Source organism: Lolium perenne, chromosome 6 (genome assembly GCF_019359855.2).
Source record: "Lolium perenne isolate Kyuss_39 chromosome 6, Kyuss_2.0, whole genome shotgun sequence".
NCBI classification, from domain to species: Eukaryota; Viridiplantae; Streptophyta; class Magnoliopsida; order Poales; family Poaceae; genus Lolium; species Lolium perenne.
Genome location: NC_067249.2, coordinates 56,143,794 through 56,164,241, shown reverse-complemented (window position 1 = coordinate 56,164,241; position 20,448 = coordinate 56,143,794). Strand labels below are relative to the sequence as shown.

Genomic DNA, 20,448 nt, shown 5'->3' with positions numbered 1-20,448 from the left:
ACAATCTTTATACATTTAGAGTATTTTTTGTCAAAGAAAAAACACGCAAAACGAGGGCGCCTTATTTATTGAAATGGAGGGAGTATAAATAATGAGGGTGACTAGGTGATGTCACAAAATTTCAGTTGCAATCTATATTACAACTCATGAATATGAGTTTAAGTAGGGATACATAAGCCCGCTAATGCAGGTGTGTGGTACAAATTGAACCGCTCGCTATAAAAATGGTACAAGTAAGTGTATGCGCGTGTATGTGAGCGTCTGCGTTTGTACTGTGTTTCTCAAAAAGAAAAAAACATAAGCCCGCTAATGCAGGTGTGTGGTACAAATTGAACCGCTCGCTATAAAAATGGTACAAGTAACCTGGGGATTATGACGAACGGGCGCCGCTTTGCACTCCTCCAGGTTTGACATTGCATTCCTTCTACACCGGCAGCACGCGTGTCCAAGCGTTCATGTAGAGACATCTTTTTCGGCTGCAAGTATTCGATCTTCCGGTACCGGTATGGTTCGACAGGTGATCTATTCGATCATCGATTTAGCAGCGCAAGTTTCAGCTTTGGTATCCATGGCCCATCGACTATCGACCAAGGCCGGCCGGCCGGTCGGCCAGCCGCACGTTTACACGCCGGCGAGGGGAGGCAGATACACACAGGCCTCTCATTTTGCGGGGCCATGGTGCACGCCGTCGTCGGAAGGGCGCGTGGACGTCGACTGGCAGTTGTGCCCGGAGATCACGTTGCCCCACGGCTACTTTCTCTCCAAACCCCGGACCCCCAACTACCTTTCCCCCTCTCACCTGATCTCCGTTTCACAGTACAAGTCCATCTATCGTACCAAGGACAAGGGCAGTGTCCAAATTACCACCGCCTTTCGCGAATCCTGCATTCCTGCTGCACACTTCATTCGACTGCTTGATTTGCAGATCAGAAAGAAGCAACACAGTTTGTTGCTTGCTACGGTATCTCTGACTCTTCATGTGCCACAAGAATATTTACGAGGGGGGCAGTGAGAGACCGAGGAAGATGGTGCTGGTGGAGAGCATTGGTAAGTACAGGGTTGGCCGGACCATCGGCGAGGGCTCCTTCGCCAAGGTGAAGCTCGCCGTCGACATGGAGACCGGCGGCAGCGTCGCCGTCAAGGTCATCGACAGGAGCACGGTGCTCAGGAACAACCTCATGTATCAGGTACGACCCTGAGGCCTGATCCCGAGTGTTGTTTCTAAACCATGTTTTGGTGTTCGGCTGATCTTTTGTTTGTTGTTATTGCATCGCTTGGTATTTGAAGGTGAAGAGAGAGATCAGCGCAATGAAGCTTCTCAATCACCCCAACATAGTTAAGATACACGAGGTAAATATATGGGATTCTGAATTTCACAGAACCTCAGTCCTCAGTCGTTTCCTCAATTCTTCGGATCAATACTGAATTAGCATATAACCTACAATCTAGAATTAGCAAGAGTAATTTGGTTTACCGTTACGTTTATTCGGTTGCCCATATATATACTCAACAAGGAACATACCATTTTAATCAGAAGCAACTTTGTTTCTTGTGCACGCAGGTGATCGCGACGAAGACCAAGATATGCCTGGTGATGGAGTATGTTCCAGGAGGGCAGCTGTCTGATAGGCTAGTAAGATAGCCAAACAGAGTAGTGTAGCCCATTCTTGATTATAGTCTCAAGACTTGCTTAAACCAGGTGATTGTGATTTCTTATCTTTCCTGAATTTTCTGTTTAAGATTTACCACAAGAGGTTGGATGAGAGGGAAGCAAACAAGTACTTCTACCAGTTGATTGATGCTGTGGACTATTGCCACCGCAGAGGCGTCTTCCACAGGGATCTCAAGGTCAGTATATTATTACTATATATATATCCATTAATTACATGTTCATACCAATCTTGTCTAACTATCTTGCTTACCGGAGTATTAGCTATTTATGACTGAGTTACTATATACTTCCTGATGGTGTACACAGCCAGAAAACCTTTTGCTAGATAATCAAGGCAATCTCAAGGTATCTGATTTTGGACTCAGTGTTCTAAGGAAGGTAGGAACTTGCAAAGATCATGAGCTCATTTCGTTCGAGTTTTTGATGACTCGGAATGATCAACTCTGTAGCTTTGTATCTAAATTTCCTTTGATTCAGCCAGGGCAGTTGCTATCTACATCTTGTGGCTCACCGTGTTATGTGGCTCCTGAGGTATTATAAGATCATAGCACTGCCGAGAAAACAAGAGCATGGCATATCCTACTAGCTAAGCTGCATCACATGTCCCACAAAGCATGTCATTAGCATGGCCAACTTATGATTTCATATGATCTTATAGGTGATTCAGCACAAAAGTTACGAGGGGGCAGCTGCGGACATCTGGTCCTGCGGTGTGATCCTGTTCGAACTTCTTACTGGTTATCTTCCATTTCAAGACCATAGCTTCACAAACTTGTACCGAAGGGTAAGCATGAATATCTGCATTCAATACCGCCTTTTGATGTGTTGTACCTTGCTGATTGGAATTTCCTTTCTGACAATTGTTGTACTGAAAGATATCTCGAGGGCAGTTTGCTTTCCCGCAGTGGATCACGCTGCCTCAGAAGAAGATTATATTGAGCATACTGGATCCATCTCCTATAAGGGTAATCCTGTGCAAAATGTTATGTAGTTATAGTGTTATACTAGAAGCATTGGACAGATACATATCTTCAGTTAACTAACAAGATCATCTGCAACCATGGTGTAGAGAGCAAAAATAAGCGATATTTTCAACGACAAGTGGTTCCAAGAGGCTAAACCCTCAAAAAGGACAACAGAGAGTGTTTATTGTGATGGTTGTGTTGATCTTGAAGAAGCCAGCACAGATAGTGATAGCAGCCGTAACACGCAGGTAACTGAGTACTACTAGTAAACACTGCTCTGGAGTCTGGAACACGCACATATTAGTTATTTCCTTCGGCATGCACCTGTCATTTCCTACCTCTAGTTGCTAGGATTTCTCTTGTGTCTAGGTAAGGGAAGCTGAAGAAGCAAGTCCGGAGCCTAGCCGGCTCATTAATGCGTTCCAGTTGATAGCAACGTGCAGCGATCTCGATTTGTCAGGACTCTTCCAGGAGCAGGTGCAGTGACCAGACCTTTTGATCAACTTGGTTTATGTATTTTACCAGCACCAAAACATGGTTCTAGGTTGTGACCTGTATTTCAGTGACTGACTTGGCTACTGATGGATGATCACCAGAAAACAAAGCTCGGCTCGCCGCACGCGGTGCAGGAGACACTGAAGATGATCAGGGTTGCAGCCCGGGATGTGAGCTTGTCCGTGAGGAGAATGAGCAACTCCATGGTAATTAACTAGAGATCAGAAAGAAAGAAATGAATTCAGCTTCTTCAAATCTCGAGAAATCCCAGGTCAAGTCATTTGAGACTGGGTTCTCATTTTGTCACAGGTGAAGCTTCAGGACATCAGATTGCTATCAAGAAGCATGCTAGATCTTACTCTCTCGGCAGAGGTGATATACCATGCAGTGTATCCTTTTCTATGTATTCTCTTCAACCGCTCGACACCAAGAATTTGCACACAACAAATGGCATTTCAGAACTGTCAGCTTTGCGAGGCATCTATCTAATTTTTTTATTTTGATCATGATGAGAGATGCAGGTGATTGAGGTGACTGAAGCACACTGTGTCATCGAGGTGTCCAAGTCCACCGGTGATCTGGGAGCATACAAAGAGGTATGTTAATGTCAATGTTGTTTGTTTCATTTCAGTCTGATCCCATCACGAGAATATGCTGCACAGTTTACTAATGAGCAATGCAATGTAAATACATGCAGTTCTGCACAAGCTTGTGGAGACTGCTCAATGAGGAGCAGTGTGGTAGCTCATCTAATATGTAAGTAATCTGAGTAAAAGAAGACAAACAGAAAAACAGGGCAGCTCACAGGCTAGCATAACCTGCTGTGAGAATTTGCAGCTAGGATGTTTCGATGGTGCTCAATGAATGCTACCCTGGTTAATCAAACTCTCTCTATAATTTCACAGAAACTTTGTGGTTTATACAGCCATTCCATGACAACGGTTCAATTTGCTCTACTTTTGTGACTCATAGGCACCGTATCACTGATTCCATCACTGACTGGATGTTTTTTACAAGTATAAATAAACCAAGGGTATTCCAGACCAAGAGTGAAGTACCCAGCTCAGTGGTTACATGTCCCTATCGCAATGCTTGTGCCATGGTTGAGCGATATGAGAGCTGTTGCTCGTACAGGGACCTGAATATCTGATATTTGGCATCATGGTATTTCTTCACCCTGGGATCCGAAGACGGATGCACTACCTACAAAAAATAATCTTTTTGGTTTACAACTGGCAAATTAAAAAAATGGAAGATTTTAACTGACAATGTATGCATTTTTAGGAAGAAAATGGTGCATGTTTGATGATTAGCGTGCTTTCTAGGGTGTCTAACAATACAAATACAAAATTGAAGCCGATTCTTTTTTTTTCTTTGAAATAGGAGGGTTTGGCACATGCCTTTCCTGCTGCATTCAGTGACTTCATTGCATCGCGAACGCCTGAAAACTTCTTTGCAGCAACAGCACCCAGAATAGAAGCGCCTAAAAGCACTGACTCGTTCTCCCTAGGAAGTATTATTGGACATCCTGCAAAGAAGAAGTTAAATTCACAGATTAGGGAGGAGAGAATATGGAGAGGTGACTGCAGGAAGAGGAGACTTACCGATGATATCTGCATGTTCCTGGATATACAAGGAGTTTTTTGCAAGTCCGCCACAAGCAAGAAGAGTGTCGATCTAATACATGGAAAAAGTATATATTATAGGCATCCAATTACATACTAAGTTCCGAATCCTTGTAGAAAATAAATACCTTGTGTCCATGAGCATTGCAATGCTCCACAATATGACGAGTTCCATACGCAATACCCTGAATCGTTGCTAGGTACAGAAGCGCTAGCTGCTTTTCACTTGTATCAAGTGTCAAGCCACAAATCACTCCTTTGGATTTTGGATCAGCAACAGGGGACCTAACCATCCGAATGGTTTTACATTCAGGTGCAGTGGAAGTGTATAATTTGGTGTCAGGTAAACATTAACGAAAACATTGAGTTTTGCAAGTGTATCATCTAGTGTTAGTTTTTTTTTTTAAGATCCATCAAATGCTGGCCTTTTTGTATTAAGCAGTGTCAGGTAAATATTAATCAGAACATTGAGGGGGAATAACAAAATTGTGTGCAGCTGATCAGGTGTGCAATGTCACAATTCTGGTAGATTTATTTTCTTAGGAACAACTGAGATTGCTAGCTGTCTCACTGATTATGTTCGGTTGCCATATCGTTAGTTGAGTACATCTCATTCGAATGACAAGAAAAGAGAACTGCTTTTGTAAGTACATTACATAAAGCTAAATGCATCTAGTGTTTACCATCTGGAGTGAACTAGTTTATCAGGACTGGTTATTTTTACATTGTTGGTCAGAAAAAAAAAAGACTGGTTTATCTAGTCTGAGATCTGTATGTGTCACATTACAAAATTGTGAAGAAAAGACCTACTCCCACCATCCACAAATAAGTGGACATACGGGTTTTTCAAGAGAGGTTATCAAGTGGAGAGACAATTGCATTGGGAAGATGCAAACCAATATCTCCCTCATCTTTAATTCTTTCACCTCCAATAAGCTAAACGCATGTAGAAAATGAAGATAACATATGCTAAATATTATTGGGTTTGATTTCCGTGCAATTAGAGAGAAGGAATTTTTGCTACTTTAAAGTGCATTGGGAACATAGAAGTACACTCTTTTATGGAGAAAGTTTGAGGCTAAACTTCTACTTATTTGAGGACGGAGGGAGTAGTTAATAGGCATATTGTTTAAAAACAGAAGTTATAACAGTTTTCTTACCGATTTCCATGAAAATCTGGAAGGACATGGGTATCTTGACTCAAGGCAGAAAGAAAGGGCATATTTTGTTCTTGTGACATCGAAAATAATAACTTGTTCATCAGCTCAAATATGGAGACACCTGAATATTAGAGAACAAAATTACAACCTTGACATGGTACAGCTTCAAAGATAATATACTTGAGAAAACATTAAAAAAAACTTACTTTGAGAAGCAGCATGATTAGCTAGAAGGGGAGCAGCAACATGGTTTTGAACAATGTAATCAAGCAGAGCACCAGTTGCACTTTGTCCACCTTCCGTGAGCCAATACTCAGGAACCATCGCTGAATATGGAAGTGTGATATACACATCAGTCAACATGGTCCACAAAAGATACTGGAGAACCAAGGGGCAAAAAGAGATGCTGGCAAGAAACATATGGAAGGAAATAAGAGGGTTACTGTACCAGACCAAAATGGCCCCCACACACCAGGGATAAATAGTTTATTCTTTGAAACAGCCATATGGCATGTAGACGTCCCACATACCAAGACCATGCGGTGGCATATTTCTTCTTCATCAGGCACTGCAATGAAATGTTCTGCGGTAAATATAAAGTTCTAGAAATAGTTTATGCAGAAAAATACAGATGAATCAACACTAACAGTCAGCTTTAGATTCTGCATCTGGTACACTTTCCATCACTCCAACACCACCGGCATGAGCATCAATGAGGGAAGTTCCAACAGGTGTCCCAGGAAGCAAGCCTAACTCCTGAGGAATAGATCCACTCAAGTTTAAAAAGGCAATTACTTAAAACTGATAGCACATTCATTTCTTGATAAAACTTTAGAGAAAGAACCTAGAGAATGGATCACATAGTTGTTACATGATGCGGTTACTAACTTACTATAAATTTAAACTTATACAATACCATATGAAATCAAAAGCAATTTGAATCAGCTTGCCTTTGCAGCAGCAGGTGTCAAACCGGAACCTAGAGGATGGCCCGGAAACGCAACACTGCGTCCTATTTCGATTGCATAAGAACAGTGGCGTATTAGAAAATCAATGACAATAAATGGCGCATCGATTGCAGCATGAAAAGTGGACACTGAACAAGCATTCAACCTATTTTCGCACGATTCCCTTCCACAAGTTCTCCCAAGCCTATTTCTTCCCAAAACACTTCATCCCATCCACATGCTTCCATATCACGTGAATCTGATTCCTTCCACTGCCCCATGTGTGCATGTCCAAGATATGTCCATTTGCAAACTGTTGTGCATAAGCTGCGGGTGTCATCACCAGTCGCTCTAGAAAATGAACCACCAAAGCAGAACATGTTATGAAATTCAACTCATAGCTTACAGCAGAATCAGACTTGGATAGCTGGAAACTCACCTGTATGCTAACCAGTCACTAAGGTCCATCCATCTACATACCATAGACCAAGACTCTTGCAGATTTTCCTTTACCCACAAAAGCTGTAAATGTTTTAAGTGTAATTATACCATTAGCAATAAAAATAATCAGACAATCTCAACGGTATCACTTGTTTAACCACTTTCCTCATTAGCGAGAAAATCAGGAGGGTCAGATCTGTGTTTATGCATGCTACAATCAAATTTAGAGATTTCCTAAATAATGTCTATGTTTATCACATTCTTAAGCCCCTCTCCAATCCAGTCACATAGGTGACAACACAATATTATCATTATCAGGCAATCGTCATTTCCAAACAGCATGATTATGATTTTCAATAAATGGTGCATCGGGGAGTCAGGAGTTAGTGCAATACATCACGTGAATCCCATTTCATGGAAGAGAAACCGATACCTTTGGGGCCTGCATTTCTGGGGAGACACCCCCACCGCAGTACTGCAACACCGGGGAATTGCGAGCATTAATTCGATCAGCCTGATCGACAGCTCTATGGTCCATCCACACGATGATGTTCCTTCTTGCATCACCACTCCAAGAAACCGAAACAGGGGAACCATCAGCGTCAACAGCAACTGCAAGCAGCAGGCTATGTTATCATCAAAACGGTAAAATCCCAGTCACCTGAGACACAAATTCCCCATTCAAATAAGTGGAGATCAGGGCTAACCAAGGGAGCAAGTAGCGGCGAAGCCAAGGCCGACGACATCCTCAGGGGCAACGCTTGCCAGAGAGCACGCAGATTTTACAGCAGCACACACCGCAAGCCAGATATCCGTCGACGATTGCTGGTGGTGAACCACCCAGAATCAGCAAGGTGGTACTTGGTTCATGCATCAATCATGGAATACATTAACTGGATCACAAATTGCCAACCTCTATGCAGTCTCTCTCTTTCCACATCTGTATGGGGCTGCTCGCCGAACCCAGCAACTTACCCTTCTCATCAAACAGGCCTGCATCAACAGATAACTAACAGTTTACAACACGAACCAAATTACCTGCTAGTTGCTATACCTTCCATAAATAAACTCCTTTATCAAGTTCCAATACACTCGATGATAAGAATACTTCCTTAATACCTATCTCAAATTACCCTCCAGCACATCCGAAGAAAAAAGATGGAATGAGAATTACAGGAAACTCAACAAACTTCTTTCGCTCCCGTAAAACAAATATTCAGTTCATGAGCGGACAAGTTTTATCTACGGGCAAGTTTTATCTAGTATCTCAAACTTAACCAGCGTTGCTAGCCTACTCAATCGCTACTCGCAAATCAAGAAACGGTCAAGGCTTATCTACTATTAGCTAGCCAAGAGAAATTAAGTGGACGTTGGCTCAAATGAGTCAGAGGATGACGAGCCTGCGCGGGCGCTGCCGGTGCCGACGTCGACGCCGAGGAAGACGCCGCCGCGGGACATGCCGCCGGCGGCGACGTGGGCGGGGCCTGCGTCGCGTGTGTGGGCTCGGTTTGATCTGATCCGTTTGCGGTGGTCCACTTGCCAGAGCAACGTTTGCTTCTTGGAAAGGGAACAAAAGTCAAGGTAAATCCAACGGATATGAGTCAAGCATATCAGACAGGCTGGACCGTCCGATGACCACCGGTTTAAACGCCACAGCTCTTGCTTGACGGCCATGAATTGTGGTTGATTGGACTGACCTATCTTATCCATTGCACGTTTTTTTAAGGTCATTTTTAGCGGACCGACCCAAAATGGATAAAAAAAAGTGTTCGTTTATATTCGGTAGGGTCGAGTCGTGGATACCAAATCAACCTCGCTGGCTCGTATTCTCGTTTGGATCGGGTAGCCCCAGAGGCTCGACGCATTATTTTGCCTGAATTGTAGTAGAACCAGTTTACATAATGTTGAAAATAAATTAAAAAGACTAGAAAATAACCTTAGCTAAGGGCACCCGCCATGGTTGGCTACTTGTCGGCGTCGTTGATGAGGTCGATGAAGATCGAAGGTGCCCAAGGCCACGACTAGTGATGAGGCTGTTGAGGCGTCGGCGGCGGTGTTGGTGCGGGAGGAGGAGGCCGATGTGCGTGGAGTGCCAGTGGGTACGCTGTTGGTGGCGGTGCACGGTAGAAAGGAGGCGGCAAGGGCCACGGTGACCACGGTGGCGGCGCAACGGTCGAGGCCTCCATGGACAACCCCATGGCCTCCTCCTCTGAGAGGCCAGGAGGCATGACGGCCGAGGCATAGCGCAGCGATGCTTGTGGCGGTGGCGATGGAGGCTGCTCCTATGAGACCTTCATGGCCAGCCTCATCGTCTCGTCCTCATCCACGACTTCCGACATGATAGGGAGCTCGTCCACATTGCCTTGCTCCTTGGCCTTATCCATGAGGTACGCTAGGTAGCCGATGTAGTCCTCAGTGTCATCCCGCTCCTCCTCCTCTTCCTCCTCCTCCTCCTCCTCCTTCATCGGCACGAGCGAAGCGGCGTAGTTGTACTCGCCATCGCCTAGGAACCCCGCTAGGCGCCGCGGAACCCATTCGAGGTGGCCGAAAGAGTCCCACATCTGCGAGTCAAAGCTAAATCTTTGGTACCGGCGAGGAGGTCTCTTGTCGCCGCTCCCGTCCTTGTCATGGCACCGGCAGCATGGGAACCGTCTGGTGGCTAAGGCTCTAGCCACCGGGGAGGTGGACGTGGGTCCACCCAAGGGTGCATGGCGTTCGCTTGCGGTATAGGGCGCTGGCCACATCAACGGTGACGAAGATGCAAATGTGCAGCTTCTTCTTCTTCGCCACCAACGACTTGGCCTCGGGGAGTAATCTTCACTCCAGGAACCTGCACTGGCCCGAAAATTCCTCTGGGCCCTCCTCCACCTTAATCCGGAGGGCGGCCACCTTGTACTCCAGCGGCGACGTCCACTCCTTCGCCTCGCGCTTTGGCTTGATGAGGTGGAGGCGGCTGCGGGGAGGAGAAGGGGTGCAATGGTCACGTATGGCAACGTCGCCGGTGCGCCTGGAAGGGAGGTTCCCGTGCTCGTCCTTCACCGTGGGTCGTTGAGTTCCTCTAGCATGAGGACTGACCGGTAGAGGTCATAGATAGTTGCCCTGCGTCGCTCCGACCGGCACGGGCGGCATTGGCAAGGCGTCGGCGCTAAGCACCCATCCTGAAGGACAAGGCATTTCCAACAGGACAGGGTACCGCGCATGCTATTGGGCGCGCCTCTCGATGAGCATCCATCGCCGCCTGAAGCCATCGCCTTCGTATCTCTCCATGGCACGGTGTGATAAAAATCAGGGATTTTCTCGGTGTTTTGCTCGATGGAGGGGAAGGGCTTGGATGGAAAAAATGGCGGCGACGAGGTGGTTTTTATAGCGGGGAAAGGGGATGCGTTGGTGGCCATTAACGTCGACGCATGGCTCATCAACGGGACGCGTCAATGTTGTCGTTTGCCGCGCGGCTACAAATGTTGGTGCTGAACGCGAGCAAACCATTAACAGGACGCGAAAGGCGAGGAGGAAGAAGATGACTAGTCTGCAGCCGCTGATAACTCTGGCCCACGATGACCCGACGCTTCATGTGTTCCCTTCCCGCCCTCCTTCCCACCAACATGTGTCCATCTAGCGCCCCCGCTAGCTCCCATGGGTTAGGTTTGGCCTAGGGGCGTCGGATTATTAGTTGAGCCGCACCAGCGCCAAAATGAAATTGGAGGGATTTTTAGCAGCAGCACCTCCCATGGCCCTTTAGGGACCCGAGTGGAGATGCTCTAAGATCTCTCCATGACAAATAATGTTCCTCTTGGATAGGAACAAGGTTTTGTCTGTCAAACATGGGCACAATAAACATTAATGAGAAGCAAGGCCCTTTCTTCAAAATTTCTGGTGGAGTGCCACGTCTTAGGGTTAGTCTTCACTTAATTCAACATGGCCTGAGCAAGTTACAGTATGCAGATGATCCAGTGATCTTGTTTAAAATACAGGCAGCAATATTTTACACACGAAATCCCTTCTTTACTATTTTGAGGGTATGTCAGAAATGAAAATCAACTATCACAAAAGTGAAATTTCTGTGATAGTCTTGACAGAATAGAGCGAGAAAGGGGCTATAAGCGCACTACATATTTCGATCACAATGGGTCATCTTGTCCTACAATCAAATTTGGAGACATTGTACATCCTCTTCCACCATGGAAGCAAAACTGACTGCATGTAAATATGTAAATAACCCAAACTTCCACAAAAAAATGTAAATAATGCAAGAAAACATGGCAACAAATGCGTCGGATGAACAAGAATGCAGCATCCTCGCGTGATACATGTCATATTGTCATGTCACAAATCGCTAGTGCAATGCCCGCGCCATGACTGAGCGATGGGAGAGCTGTTGCTCATACAGGCACCTGAATATCTGATATTTCGCGTCATGGTATTTCTTCAGCTTGGGATCCAAAGACGGATACACAACCTTCAAAAGGAACAATTATACTTCAGAAATAGCAAGTGGAAACAAGAGACGAGTAAAGAATACTCGTAATTAGTTAGGGACTGTTTGGACCCTTGGTCTTTTGCTTCTACTTTCTCTTTCCGTCTTCTTTTGGCTGTTGGTTTTCGTTCTGTTTGCATAGCTTTGTCACTGGATGTAATACGTGACATGCATCGTTGGCGCATGTTCGAGAAAAAAGATATACCTTCCCTGGTGCATTCAGTGCTCTCATTGCGTCACGAATGCCAGAGAACTTCTTTGCAGCAATAGCACCCAGAATAGCAGCGCCTAACAGCACAGACTCGTTCTCTCTAGGAAGTATTATTGGACATCCTGTAAAGAACAAGTTAAGTTTCAGAGGATAGGGGAGAGGAGGAAATGGAGAGACCAAATTTTACTGCAGGAAGAGTGTTCTTTGATATACTGCAGGAAGAATGTTCTTTGATATACTTGCCTATGATATCTGCATGTTCTTGGATATACAAGGAGTTCTTTGAAAGTCCACCACAGGCAAGAAGAGTGTCAATCTGTTATATACATGACGAAAAAATTATATATATTCTAGGCACCGACTTCTAGACCAAGTTACTTCTCAGATCATTGGCAGCAAATAAATACCTTGTGCCCGTGAGCATTGCAATGCTCCACGATATGACGAGTGCCATAAGCAATGCCCTGAATTGTTGCAAGGTACAAAAGCGCCAAATGCTTCTCACTTGTATCAAGTGTCAATCCACATATCACCCCTTTAGATTTTGGATCAGCCACAGGGGACCTAGCGATAACAATAGTTGTTACATTCATGTCAACCGCACTGGAAGTGTGCAACCTGGTCCCAAGTAAACATTAACCAACAGTTTCAGGGGGGGGGGGGGGGGGGGTAATGTGTGTGCAAGTGATAGCCTGATAAGTTTATGGTATAATATTTAATCTTTACATGACATTGGTAGATGCCTGTGTGATAGAAAGTGTTGCCATATTTCGTTGAGTACATCTAATTAGAATGACAATAAAAGTGAAAAGTGATAGCCTGATAAGTTTATGGTACAAGATTTAATCTTTACATACATTGGTAGATGCCTGTGTGATAGAAAGTGTTGCCATATTTCGTTGAGTACATCTAATTAGCAATAAAAGTGAAAAGTAACATGTTTTCTAAAAAAAGATGGAACAGATAATTGCATAATGACATGGCATTAAAGTTGGCATAATAGACCCAATTTTAATGACCCGGAGTGAAAGAATGATGCAGTGTCAGGGACATATTGATTCATGATGTCTCGTTGAATTCATGACAGGAAAAGAAGCCTGGTTGATCTGTTCTGAGATCTTTTGTGTCGGTTGGCTAGAGGAGGGAGTGCAGGCCCTTAACCCACCCGCATTCAAGGCTTGGCCTCCGCAGTGTGCGCTCAGGGATATTTCTTCAATTAAAACCGACTAATAATTTTTGGTGTCACATAGTAAATATGCAAATAAAAAAATCAAGGCAACCAACATTCTTAGTTAACACAGAATGCACAATCCTTACCGATTTCCATGAAAATCTGGAAGAACATGGGTGTCTTGACTCAATGTAGACAGAAAAGGCATATTTTGTTCATGTGACATGGAAAGCAACATCTTGTTCAGCAACTCACAAATGGACAGATCTGCACAATTTGAGAAGAATATTACACACATTTTACATGGTACAGCTTCGAAGATGATCTGCTTCAGCAAAAATGAAACTTACTTTGCGAAGCAGCTTGATTAGCTAGAAGGGGAGCCGCGGGATGATTTTGAACAATGTAATCAAGTAAAGCACCAGTTGCACTCTGGCCACATTCCGTGAGCCAAAACTCAGGTATCATTGCTGAATGTGGGATCGCAAGATAAGCATTAAGCCATTAACTAACATAGACAACATAAGATGCAGCGAACCAAGTGCAGAAACAAACTAATAGAGATGCTGGCAAGGACCATAGGGAAGTAAATAATAAAGATATGAAGGCAACTGTACCAGACAAAAATGGCCCCCAGACACCAGGGATAAATAACTTTTTCTTTGAAACAGCCATGTGGCATGTAGATGTTCCGCAAACCAAAACCATGTGATGGCATATTGCCTCCTCATCAGACACTGCAAACAAAATGTTCCACATAATCTTGTGTGTGGTGTGCCTATATTTGGCTTGCGTACATATTCTTGTTCTCTAGCAATGCATCTCGCTGCAACCCATTTGCTTTTTCTTGGGAAAAGTGTTCCACACAGATAAATGTGAAATTAGATGTAGTCGTTTCTTTAGGAAACACAGAGGAGAATCAACACTTACTGGCAGCTTTAAACTCTGCATTCGACACGCTTTCCAAGACTCCAACACCACCAGCATAAGCATCAAGAATCGAAATTCCAACCGGAGTCATAGGAAGCAAGCCTAACTCCTGAAATTGGAGGCAAGCAAAGTACACCGATGAAAAATAATCATTTATTTCTAACATAAAAACGGTAAGAAAGAACTTTGGTAATTGATTGCCTTGTTCATGCATGATAGTACCATTTACCATAAAGGCATCTTAAACAGTGCCATTATAAATCAGGAGCAAAACCGATTTGCTTGCCTTTGCAGAAGTAGGTGTTAAACCAGAACCTAGAGGATGACCAGGAAGTGCAACGCTGTGTCCTATTTCGATCGCACAGAAAAGTAAGTAATGACGTTTAGAAAATTAATAACCACATACCATGCACTGGTTTTAGCACCAAAAGCAAAATAGATATGCACTCAACCTATTTTTGCATGGTTCCCTTCATAAAGGTCTCCCAGGCCTATTTGTGCCCAGAAGACTTCATCCCTTCCACATGCTTCCATATCAGATGAATCTGATGCCATCCACTGCTCCATGTGCGATAAGCTGCGGGTGTCATCACCGGTCGCCCTAGAAAATAAACAACCAAAGCAAAATATGTTAGGAATTCAAGTCGTCGCTTATAATAAAATCAAGTTTCAGTGTTACCTCACCGATATGTTAACCAGTTACTAAGGTCCATCCACCTCCATACCATAGACCAAGACTCTTGCATATTTTCCTTTACCCATAAAAGCTGTAAATTTTTTTAAGTCAAAATATGATACAAGCAATGGAGTTAACAGTAAAATACACAACAAACCTATTGTTTAAACCACTGCTCAGTACTAAATAAGTCAAAACTATGTCGGTTTCGGTACTCTTTAAGCAAAACATCATACTCTGAACAAGTCAAGAAGAGAACATTGTGCTGTTCAGTTTTCGAAATGCTAGAGTTCTGAGATTCTGCAAATCTCAAGCCAAACTTCTAGGAAGGTAGAGCAACAACATGGTAACTATAATATCGAACAGTCAACACAGAGTTGAGATCTCCAATAAGATGGTTAGCAGTTTTTTTAAATGGTGAACAACGAAGTCAGGAGAATCTTATGCATGAAAATAAAAGCAGTTACCTTTGGAGCTTGCATTTCTGGAGAGAGACCTCCACCATAAAATTGCAATACCGGTGAACCCTGAGAACTAATTCTCTCGGCCTGGTCAACAGACCTATGGTCCATCCACACCAGGATGTCTCTTTTTGAATCACCATTCGAAGAAACAGAAACAGGAGAACCATCAACACCGATAGCAACTGCAAGCAACCATCCTCTGTCATCAACTTGATAAAAATTCTATTCACCTAAGACACAAAATTCTCATTCAAACCACAAGGCACGTGGCTAAAATGGAGATCAGAGCAAACCAAGAGAACAAGTAGCGGTGAAGCCAAGGCCGGCGACATCCTCGGGAGCAACATTTGCCAGCGAGCATGCAGATCTTACAGCAGCGCACACTGCATGCCAGATATCCGTTGACGATTGCTAGTGGTGAAAACAGCCGAGAATTAACAAGACAGCGTATTGATCATGTTGTAGACTGTATTGATGAACATAAAAGTTGCCAACCTCTACACAATCCTTATCTTTCCACATCTGTATAGGGTTGCTTGCGGAGCCAAGAAGCTTACCCTTCTCATCAAAGAGGCCTGAATCAACAGACAACGAACAATTTACAACACCAACCCAATGAAATTAACTCCTATTTTAGTTTTCTATAGTATGTCCAGTGGCAAGGAAGCCTCTAAACTCCCAATGAAATTTCTCCATCACAGAGGGAGCTAGAGAGTTACCCAAAAAAATACTTAAGAATTCCTTCCATTTTATGTGGAAAAACATACTGATGGCGTTATGTTAATGAACAATTTACAAAAATAAAATTAACTTCTTTTTTTAATAAAAGAAGAAAAATAACTCCTAATTTAACTACAATATGTTCATAGGAAAGAAAGTGTCTGATTACTTATTCACATTAACCGCCATCACAGAAAGTCAGTTAGAGAGTGTTAAAGAGAACTGAACATATTTTCTTTCATTTTCCGTAAAAAAATACTTCCTCCGATGAAGGTAGCATTTAGTTCATCACTGGAGTGGACTCGCATGAAATATATTTCCTTCCATTTTCTCTAGCAAAATGGCAATGTTTACTTCGCTAGAAAGACAGCATCGGTATTAACTAGCCTCCTAAATCTCGCCCTAATATGGAAAATCCGACATTATACTACTAGAAACGTGAGAGAACAAGTAGGGAGGGGTTTTGAATGCAGCAAACCCGCGCGAGCACTGCCGGTGCCGACGTCGACGCCGAGGAATACGCCACCGCGGGACATGACGCCGACGGCGGAGCAGCCGGAGCCGGGGACGAGGACCTAGCGCGTCCACGTGGGCCTGATCCGGGTAGGTTGCGTCGGGTCGCTTTGGCTGGGTTGTATCAGTCTGATCGCAAGTTGGGCTGGGACTGGGATCTAGGCCCACTCTCGAGTTGAACATCGTTCAACGTGGTACTGTGATTTAGGAATTCATGTTTAAATTTACTGCTTGCAATTTGGCGCTGTGGAATTTGATTTAAATACAAACCTTTGTTTACCTCGGAAGGGTGACATGTTATTTTCGATCTACTTCTTAATAGTTTTTGTTTTATGCTGAATCATAACTTTATTGTTGTTGACCACCAAAACCCACCGGCGAGCAGCAACGGGCAAGACGTAGAGCCGGGAGGCTCCCAGGACTGCTGGTGGGCCCTGGTCCCTCGGGCGACGGCCCGCAATACTTCGGCACGCACGTCCGATGCTGGTGCAAGGGCGTGCCACCTGACCTATACCTGGTCAGGAAGGTGATGGATTGCTTCGACTAGTTTCCTGCATGGCATACACGTAAACATTAAATACGAGCCTCGATCGGCTCTCAGGTTATCCTGTGAATCGGCTCATGGAGCCGATCCACCCATGATTCGTATTGGATCTACGATAACATGGTGGTCCTGCTTGATCAATACTAAGCTAAAACGATCTACGACGATTTAGGGTTTTCACCTCCTAACCGGCACATCTTACACGTAATTGAGCACAGCGGAGTACGAAAGATGACGGAAAACCAACCCTAGAAAAGGCCTAAAAACCAACACGAAGTCGATCCTCGGAACATCCCTTCTAGGATCAGCAAACCGTACCTCACGCACTACTGGATCCTTCAACCCGTTTGCAAGGCCTAACCATATGGATATTAAACTAATCCTTGAAGAATAAGGAACAACCGTAACAGATCGAATCTACTAAATAAAGACTAAGCAAGGTGTTGCCCTTACACCTAAGATAGATGTAAGGACAGCTAGATATCTAGGGATAGCATAACTAAGCAAATACATCAAGAAAGTACCGATGCTAACCCTAAAGTACCTACGATAACGGTGTTGCTCGCCATCAAAAAAGCTTCAGTACGAGCAACACATGAACGACGAATAAACAAGATACTGCCTAGATCGCAAGATGCGATCTAGGCAGCATAGCGCTTACCCGGAAGAAACCCTCGAAACAAGGGGTGGCGATGCGCCTAGATTGGTTTGTTGTGAACGTGATCGTCTCTTTTCTCAATAACCCTAGATACATATTTATAGTCTGTAGACTCTCTAATTTGGGAATAACCCCAACCGTGTACGAGCTAAACTCTATCTTTTAATCCTAACCGACACGTAACCTACTATAATTTACAGATACACGGGCAATCTAGCCCAAACTCTTGCACGAGGCCGATTCATGAATATTTCCCGTGTATATTTTCCAAGCCCATCTCAATCACGGCCCACCTTTGATTCGGTTAAAATCTGGTGATAACACATGCCCCCCTGGTTTTGGTAATGATAATTTCAAAACCACTCTGTTTTTTCTTCGTTGGGTCATGTCGTGGCAGAGCAGAACCGTCGCAGTATCATTTCATCATGATGCCTTGCCTTCTCAACTTCTCTGCACGATTTGACAGTTTTTTGGCACCACTTCCTCGGAAACTGTTGTAGCATTAAATCTCCACTATATCCCCTTTATTTAACCGCGCCGAACAGTTCACCTCTTCATCCCCTTGCTCTGTACTAGCCATCGGCAAAAAAAAACCCCTCCTCTGTAGCCATGTCTTCCTCTTCCTCCTCCTCCGCCTCGTCGGGTCTCTCTTTCCAGTCCTCCTCCTCCAGCGAGCCGATACCAGAACACGACCTGATGGCGCAATAGGAGAAGGAGGCTCCCGAGCATTGGGACGATGAAGAATGGGACTTCACCGTCAGGGTGAACGATGACCTACCTGATACGTCTCCGACGTATCGATAATTTCTTGTGTTCCATGCCACATTATTGATGATATCTACATGTTTTATGCACACTTTATGTCATATTCGTGCATTTTCTGGAACTAACCTATTAACAAGATGCCGAAGTGCCGATTCTTTGTTTTCTGCTGTTTTTGGTTTCAGAAATCCTAGTAAAGAAATATTCTCGGAATTGGACGAAATCAACGCCTAGGGTCCTATTTTGCCACGAAGCTTCCAGAAGACCGAAGAGGAGACGAAGTGGGGCCACGAGGTGGCCACACCCTAGGGCGGCGCGGCCTGGCCCTTGGCCGCGCCGACCTGTAGTGTGGGGCCCTCGTGTGGCCCCCTGACCTGCCCTTCCGCCTACTTAAAGCCTCCGTCGCGAAACCCCGATGCCGAGAGCCACGATACGGAAAACCTTCCGAGAGACACCGCCGCCGCCAATCCCATCTCGGGGATTCAGAGATCGCCTCCGGCACCCTGCCGGAGAGGGGAATCATCTCCCGGAGGACTCTACGCCGCCATGGTCGCCTCCGGAGTGATGAGTGAGTAGTCTACCCCTGGACTATGGGTCCATAGCAGTAGCTAGATGGTTGTCTTCTCCCCATTGTGCTTCATTGTTGGATCTTGTGAGCTGCCTAACATGATCAAGATCATCTATCTGTAATTCTATATGTTGCGTTTGTTGGGTTCCGATGAATAGAGAATACTTGTTATGTTGATTATCAATTTATATCTATGTGTTATTTATGATCTTGCATGCTCTCCGTTACTAGTAGATGCTCTGGCCAAGTAGATGCTTGTAACTCCAAGAGGGAGTATTTATGCTCGATAGTGGGTTCATGTCTCCGTGAATCTGGGAAGTGACGAGAAATCTCTAAGATTATGGATGTCTTTGTTGCCACTAGGAATAAAACATTGGTGCTATGTTCAAGGATGTAGTTACCGATTACATTACGCGCAATACTTAATGCAATTGTCTGTTGTTAGCAACTTAATACTGGAGGGGGTTCGGATGATAACTTTGAAGGTGGACTTTTTAGGCATAGATGCATGCTGGATAGCGGTCTATGTACTTTGTCGTAATGCCCAATTAAATCTCACAATATTCATCATAATATGTATGTGCATGGTCATGCCCTCTTTATTTGTCAATTGCCCAACTGTAATTTGTTCACCCAACATGCTGTTTATCTTATGGGAGAGACACCTCTAGTGAACTGTGGACCCCGGTCCAATTCTCTATCTTGAAATACAATCTACCGCAATACCGTTTTCTTGTTTTCAGCAAACAATCAACTTCCACACAATACGGTTAATACTTTGTTACAGCAAGCCGGTGAGATTGACAACCTCACTTTGTTTCGTTGAGCGGAGTACTTTGGTTGTGTTGTGCAGGTTCCACGTTGGCGCCGGAATCTCTGGTGTTGCGCCGCACTACATCCCGCCGCCATCAACCTTCAACGTGCTTCTTGACTCCTACGGTTCGATTAAACCTTGGTTTCTTATCGAGGAAACTTGCCGCTGTGCGCATCACACCTTCCTCTTGGGGTTCCCAACGGACGTGTCAACCACACGCATCAAGCAAATTTCCGGCGCCGTTGTGAGATCAAGACACGCTGCAAGGGGAGTCTCCACTTCCCAATCTCTTTACTTTGTTTTTGTCTTGCTTAGTTTTATTTACTACTTTGTTTGCTGCACTAAATCAAAATACAAAAAAATTAGTTGCTAGTTTTACTTTATTTGCTATCTTGTTTGCTATATCAAAAACACAAAAAAAATAGTTACTCGCATTTACTTTATCTAGTTTGTTTTATTTACTGTTGCTAAAATGGCTACCCCTGAAAATACTAAGTTGTGTGACTTCACAACCACAAATAATAATGATTTCTTATGCACACCTATTGCTCCACCTGCTACTACAGCAGAATTCTTTGAAATTAAACCAGCTTTACTGAATCTTGTTATGCGAGAGCAATTTTCTGGTGTTAGTTCTG

General features: G+C 44.2%; 3 protein-coding genes and 1 long non-coding RNA gene across 5 annotated transcripts; 1 reads left to right on the top strand and 3 right to left on the bottom strand.

Annotated features, from left to right (window-relative positions):
* The first annotated feature begins 636 nt into the window (after positions 1-636).
* LOC127308053 (CBL-interacting serine/threonine-protein kinase 21) lies at positions 637-4,065 on the top strand. Its single transcript, XM_051338818.2, has 14 exons — positions 637-1,187; positions 1,288-1,350; positions 1,562-1,633; positions 1,741-1,848; positions 1,979-2,050; positions 2,150-2,203; positions 2,331-2,456; positions 2,548-2,637; positions 2,742-2,885; positions 3,007-3,114; positions 3,234-3,338; positions 3,442-3,504; positions 3,654-3,728; positions 3,830-4,065. Exons 1-14 carry the CDS (start codon positions 978-980, stop codon positions 3,890-3,892), a joined length of 1,353 nt encoding a protein of 450 aa, XP_051194778.1. The 5' UTR covers positions 637-977; the 3' UTR covers positions 3,893-4,065.
* LOC127308051 (uncharacterized) lies at positions 4,009-8,885 on the bottom strand. The gene is made up of 15 exons (XM_051338816.2): positions 8,706-8,885; positions 8,219-8,298; positions 8,013-8,130; positions 7,739-7,917; positions 7,304-7,386; positions 7,031-7,215; positions 6,868-6,929; positions 6,565-6,673; positions 6,366-6,485; positions 6,124-6,243; positions 5,918-6,038; positions 4,886-5,042; positions 4,737-4,809; positions 4,529-4,660; positions 4,009-4,331 (listed from the first exon to the last, which is right to left on the bottom strand). Exons 1-15 carry the CDS (start codon positions 8,761-8,763, stop codon positions 4,213-4,215), a joined length of 1,716 nt encoding a protein of 571 aa, XP_051194776.1. The 5' UTR covers positions 8,764-8,885; the 3' UTR covers positions 4,009-4,212.
* On the bottom strand, positions 5,284-5,911 carry LOC139832150 (uncharacterized). The gene is made up of 2 exons (XR_011746813.1): positions 5,597-5,911; positions 5,284-5,563 (listed from the first exon to the last, which is right to left on the bottom strand). It is a non-coding gene; the product is annotated as an uncharacterized lncRNA (long non-coding RNA).
* Positions 8,886-11,400: 2,515 nt separating the features above from the next.
* LOC127308052 (uncharacterized) lies at positions 11,401-16,584 on the bottom strand. Of its 2 annotated transcripts, none has more exons than XM_051338817.2 (15): positions 16,430-16,584; positions 15,727-15,806; positions 15,525-15,642; positions 15,235-15,413; positions 14,776-14,858; positions 14,544-14,692; positions 14,378-14,439; positions 14,092-14,200; positions 13,779-13,898; positions 13,512-13,631; positions 13,308-13,428; positions 12,398-12,554; positions 12,234-12,306; positions 11,985-12,112; positions 11,401-11,761 (listed from the first exon to the last, which is right to left on the bottom strand). In XM_051338817.2, exons 1-15 carry the CDS (start codon positions 16,485-16,487, stop codon positions 11,639-11,641), a joined length of 1,680 nt encoding a protein of 559 aa, XP_051194777.1. In that variant the 5' UTR covers positions 16,488-16,584; the 3' UTR covers positions 11,401-11,638. The 2 variants fall into 2 exon arrangements, with proteins under 2 accessions (XP_051194777.1, XP_071677815.1); XM_071821714.1 differs by having other exon boundaries at positions 15,951-16,567.
* Positions 16,585-20,448: the final 3,864 nt, after the last annotated feature.